Source organism: Myotis davidii, unplaced genomic scaffold (assembly GCF_000327345.1).
Source record: "Myotis davidii unplaced genomic scaffold, ASM32734v1 scaffold96, whole genome shotgun sequence".
NCBI classification, from domain to species: Eukaryota; Metazoa; Chordata; class Mammalia; order Chiroptera; family Vespertilionidae; genus Myotis; species Myotis davidii.
Window position 1 is genome coordinate 9,465,539 of NW_006289416.1, and position 5,270 is coordinate 9,470,808.

Genomic DNA, 5,270 nt, shown 5'->3' on the forward strand with positions numbered 1-5,270 from the left:
CTTAAGTGACTCTCACTTCCCTGCTCCTTCCAGCAGTGATGTCCCAGTGCAGGTTCCAAAGGGCTGGGGCACTTCACAGGGACTTTCTACAGTCCAGGCATTTGCACCTACCACTTGTCATCCTCACAAGCCAGCCAGCGAGGCTGAAGGAGGCTAAGGTACCTGCACAGGCCCACACACCTGGTGAGAACCTGGGCAAGCCCACTCGATTTTAGAGCAGTCACTTTCCCACTGTGTGCAATGGCCCCGATTTACGGAGGGGACAGAGGAGATATATTAGATCACCACAACTCATACGATGTGCACAACCTTTCTATGACCACTTTGAAGAGAATGTACTTATCATTTGGTTCCTACAGTTTTCAAATATTTTCAGATGTTTATCTCATCAGATACCAAAGTATATGGAAAGTAGCTGGTTATTACATGTTAATTTTATTCCACAGATTTTATATAGCTATATAACATAAAAAAGCACAAAATAATGAACTCTATTTTCTTATTTACACGATGCCCAGGATCACCTAAAATATGCACTATTTCAAGATTTTTTACTCTACAGGAAAATATGATTTGGTTAGTCTAAATGCAACAACTACCCAGTTCCATTCACTTTGATGAACTGTACTCTTTCCCAACCTATTCAAAACTGACTCTGGGAGAGCCATGCAGATCAGAGCTGGAAGTCTGCACCATGCAACACCCATGAAGAAATGGCCTGGGTGCTGAGCCTTTCAATCTCAGGATCGGTTATCTTCAATGACAATAGTTCTTCTAGGATAAGTTTCAAGGTCTACAAATATATATCGGAATTCATATTCACCACTTTCTGGATTCTGAAAAAAAAAAAAGATTTTTGAGGTGGCATTTTTCCTTCCAGTGTATTCTACAACTGTGACTTAGACCATGTTTCCCCACCCCCTCCTCACCTCCTTCACCTCCGCATGCACTGTCCCCTGCTTCCCAGGCTCGGAACCCTGGATGTAGAACTTCACACGCACGTGTTTCAGCCCATCCTTTACATATTCAATAAAACTGTCAAGAAAAGGAAAGAACAAAGACCTAAATCCCTTCCATTTAAAAACAATCCCTGAGCCTTCCAAATGCAACCCAGGTGCAGTACCTGACGTGCTGCCTTCGACCACGTCTTGTCATCTCCCCATATCCTTTAACAGGCTCACCAAAGACACTTATTACCTGCAGAATAAAGACGTTTTATTTAGTGGTTTCTTAGGGAAATATTTTCTGAAAAACTAAGTGATTTATTTTAGGGGAAAAAAAAATCAGTAAGCCTAGGACCTTTTCAAAATGACAACTCCAATAATGAAAAAAGAAAAGTTATTATGCAAAAATCACCCCATAACTAACTTAAATACTTCCTGTGCAGAGACTGATCCAGGTAACTATATGGTGCTGCTTGCAGTTTTAGAACTGCATTGGTGAAGTGAAGCTATTCCCACTCTTCATAAAAGAAGCACAACCAGTGCTCATATATTTAAATGCCTGAACATTTGTAGTGAAATTCATCTAATGGGGTCTAATACTAAAAGCTATGAGCAAAATGTTTTTTAAGTCAGTGGGAAAAAAAAAGCCTCATGTATTTAAATATTTAATAAACATTAAACATTTAATAACGACCTATTTAAAACAAACCAGATCTATAGGTGTGAATCAATTATTCCTAATGGCAATGAAATGCAAGTATAATTTTTATTGAATTTAAAATGCACTTTGGAACCTTAAAAAATGGTATCAAACTAAAACAAATGTTGCCTCAAGTCTATAGCATTTGTCTTATTTTGTGTTGGGCATCTTCAGCATCACATTTTTCATGCAAAAGTAAAAAGGAATAAAGTGTAAGATGAGAAATAAATTTAAGAACTGTGGAGCTGAGATGAATGCACAACCGTTCAAACAACTTAATACTAGTAAACACATCAGACCAAACATGAAAGTTTTCTAGTTTTCAACCAGGCACAGTGCCTGGCAAAGAACAGGACCTTTATAAACGCTGACAACATCGACTGTTGAAATTTAATTATTTGTAGAGCTCTTGTAGGCAGCAAATTAAATTATGACTTTTATACTATCCTACTCTGTTTATTCTCTGTATTTTGTTTTGTTCAAAAGGCTGAAGATCTAGGAAAGGCCGAGTTTGTGAATGACAACTCTTTAGAGAAGCATCCTAACATTTAATTATGCTACTCCTATTTATTTTCATCTCTCTGTCAGTTTCCCCTTCTGCAAATGGGATAACAGCAGAACTCGACACAATGGTTTCTGTGAGGTTTAATAGGGACAATGCACTGAAATGCTAAGCACAGTCCTTGGCTCATAATATGCTCTCAATAAGAATTACTATTGTGATCATGGAGTCATGAATCAAGTTTTTAAAAAATGACTGGAGACATCACATAATAACAGTCTTATAAAAAGGAATGATGTGAGAGACACTTAAGAACTGTGTAGCTGTTTTAGACTCTGGTATATTCTAAGCATTTGATAACTAGTGAAATGAATTTGTCTTATATAATTAGGATGAAAACACTGTCCATGGATGTTTGGGTGCACGTATAGAATACTAGTAAAGAGCTAAAAGCATAAACAACTCAAACATTATTATGTAAATTTCACTAGTCTTAGAACCAGTATGTGAGTTCTGCCCACTCTCTCTCCCTATTATCAGAGTTTGTGTAACTCTACCTTGAGGACTCACCTCGGGATGTGATCTGCACTTTTCTAAGGCTTTCCCATATATCTTATTAGGACTAGATGAAGAAAAAAGTTCTTTGAAAATCACATAAAACAGGCCACCTGAAAGTCACAGAAAAAGAAGATCAAGCAAAGCCAGGGCAATACAATTAGTAAGTGAAACAGATATTTGGGGTTTTATACTTGCTGTGTTTTCAACCTGTAATGCTGATTCCAATAATCACCACTATTAAATAGGTAAAATCTCTTCCAGCTTCTTTAACTGTCAAGAGAAAAAAGCACTAAGTCACATGTGTGCCAGACACAAGCAGGAACCTTCAGTATTTCTAGGTGAGGTGTGGACTCAGGACCTAACGAGTGGGTCTGTGCTCTGAAGCAGCTGTTCTCAAATGTCCCTGTGAATCAGAACCAATCAAAAAACATGTAAACCAAATCACATCTGAGAGGGGGATGGTAGAGATAGTGCTAGAGACTGAAATGTACAAGGGTGCTGGGCCCCATCATATTCCCATGTCATTCACCAGTCTTCCTCTTGCAGAATCCACAGATACTAGAGGATGACCATGGTCCAGTAATCCACAGGTGATACCTTACGGGAGTACATCAGCACTACCTCATGGTGTAGGCCAGTGATGTGGAGAATGCATTATTTTCCACCTCTATTGACAAGGAGCAACAAACAGTAACAGTGGATATGTACAGTCTTGCCCGGGATTTGTTAAGTTTCCCACCATGTGATAATATAGTTTATGTAACCTGGACATTCTGGGCCTGGGATGTGTAATACAGCAACATGCCACACAGGGCTATTTAATTTAAAAATTCACCTAACTTTAACTTAAAATTAAATAAAAATTGAGTTCCTCACACTAGCAACATCTCAAGTGCTCAACAGCCACAGGTGGCTAGCGGCCACCATACCGGGACAGCCCACATACAGAACATTTCCATCACTGAACAAGTTTTAATTGAATAACCATGCTCCTGACTGAACATAGACAAATGGAAGCTCATGAAATCCTTGTGAATGGTTGTCCTAAAGAGCATTGGCCTGGCTATTAGAAAACCGAGATTAGGGAAATCTGTGGTTAATATTCAGTTGTGTGAAACTGGGGAAGCGTGCCTCCTACATTACAATACTAATGTTGGAAAGACTGAAGGTCAGAGTCAAATGGATGAAATAACATCTGGACAATCTACTTGTCTACTTTAAAGTACTTATCAATGGTTAAGTTTTAAATAGCGCTCTCCACACCAAACTAATAAAAGTTGAGAAAATTTTTCTAGACATAATTCAACAAAGTTATATCAAAATCAACTTTCAAATTTGAGTTCAAATCTATGGAGATCATTATAGGCGTATACTCTCTGATGCTAAACTATGCTTAGCGGTTCTACCTTTTAATTTGTGTGAGTTGTCTTTCCAGCTTTTGCACTGAACTTCTACAAAAGGGTATGGGCAACTGTTGTCATGTTTGTTGCAAGTCTGGTCCTCACTGGAGATTTCCCTTTACCTTTCTGTGCTGTTGAGATGGCGGTTTCCCCTCTCTGACTGTGCACAGATACTTGCTTGCTGCTGTCCTCCTTTGCTCTCTGGGGGCCCTGTCCCTGCGTGCAGATGGCCCTCGGGGTGACTCCAAGGATACAACCAGGTCGCACCGTTTTCAGCTCGTGCAGCCCCCATCTCAAACCGGGCTCAGTCTTCAAGCAAGCTTTGTTAACTACCAAGTGTGGCAAATACAAGCGCTTCCCCGAGGACCTGTGCAGCTTCTCCGTATACTGTACAGCTCGTAGAAAAAAACAAATCATGTTCACAGAAACCCGCGCCGTTTAGGGAAGATGACAACTTCCACTAGCAAAGCTTCACTGGCCGCTCCACGCCCAGCCCAATGCGTGCTCAAGTGCACACATTCACGCCGGTAAGACTGCACTGCGTGCTCGACAAAAACGTTAGCTCCAGCAGCGTTAAGACGAAAGGTCTCCCGGAAAAAGTTGCTGTCCACCTTCCCTTCTCTTTGGTTCTCTTTTTACTTGAATAAATGTGCTTGGCTTACCTTCCTGGCTGACATTCACACTCTGCCCGCCATGCCTTTGCAAAGTATCCTGGGAAACCACTAGGAATCCTGGGAATAGTAGTTTGAGAACTTCACTCCTCACCGAGTTGCTGCAGCGGGGAAGACACACAAGGACTACATCTCCCACAGTGCAAGGCGGCCAGAAGCAGCGGTTCTCTCGCTGTCTCCCAGACGACCTTGCGCGGATGGCTTACGCCTGCGCGGCACTTAATTGGTTTTGGCAGTTGGAGCAAAGTAGTTCTAGAACGCACAAAAGTCAAATTAGCGTTTGCAAACTGTGTGTTCCTTGACTCTATAGAGGACTGCGTAAACTGAAAAGTTCTCGGGTCTGATGGTGGCTTTGCCCTCCCTTATGGGCAAATTATGTAGCCTCTGAATTTCAGTTTAACAGGGGTGGTAAAAACTCCGAGCTCTCAGAAGTTTCTAGAATCCTCTGGGAGCGGGTGGAAAGACGCTTCTGCGCGCGCGCCTCGGGGAGCGCGC

The 5,270-nt window shown here is 41.2% G+C and overlaps 1 protein-coding gene across 1 annotated transcript; it reads right to left on the bottom strand.

The window, feature by feature from the left end:
• Positions 1-416: 416 nt before the first annotated feature.
• Positions 417-4,826, bottom strand: TIMM21 (translocase of inner mitochondrial membrane 21 homolog (yeast)). Its single transcript, XM_006761918.2, has 6 exons — positions 4,227-4,826; positions 2,912-2,974; positions 2,717-2,814; positions 1,124-1,197; positions 930-1,035; positions 417-836 (listed from the first exon to the last, which is right to left on the bottom strand). The coding sequence occupies exons 1-6, from the start codon at positions 4,519-4,521 to the stop codon at positions 741-743; spliced, it is 732 nt and encodes a 243-aa protein (XP_006761981.1). The 5' UTR covers positions 4,522-4,826; the 3' UTR covers positions 417-740.
• Positions 4,827-5,270: the final 444 nt, after the last annotated feature.

Excerpts from the sequence above, each read along its gene's own strand:
- TIMM21 (XM_006761918.2), bottom strand. The coding sequence starts at position 4,521 with ATGATTTGTTTTTTTCTACGAGCTGTACAGTATACGGAGAAGCTGCAC. Across the intron at positions 1,198-2,716 it reads AGTGCAGATCACATCCCGAG|GTAATAAGTGTCTTTGGTGA; the intron begins GTGAGTCCTCAA and ends TTTATTCTGCAG. Across the intron at positions 1,036-1,123 it reads GGTCGAAGGCAGCACGTCAG|TTTTATTGAATATGTAAAGG; the intron begins GTACTGCACCTG and ends TTTTCTTGACAG.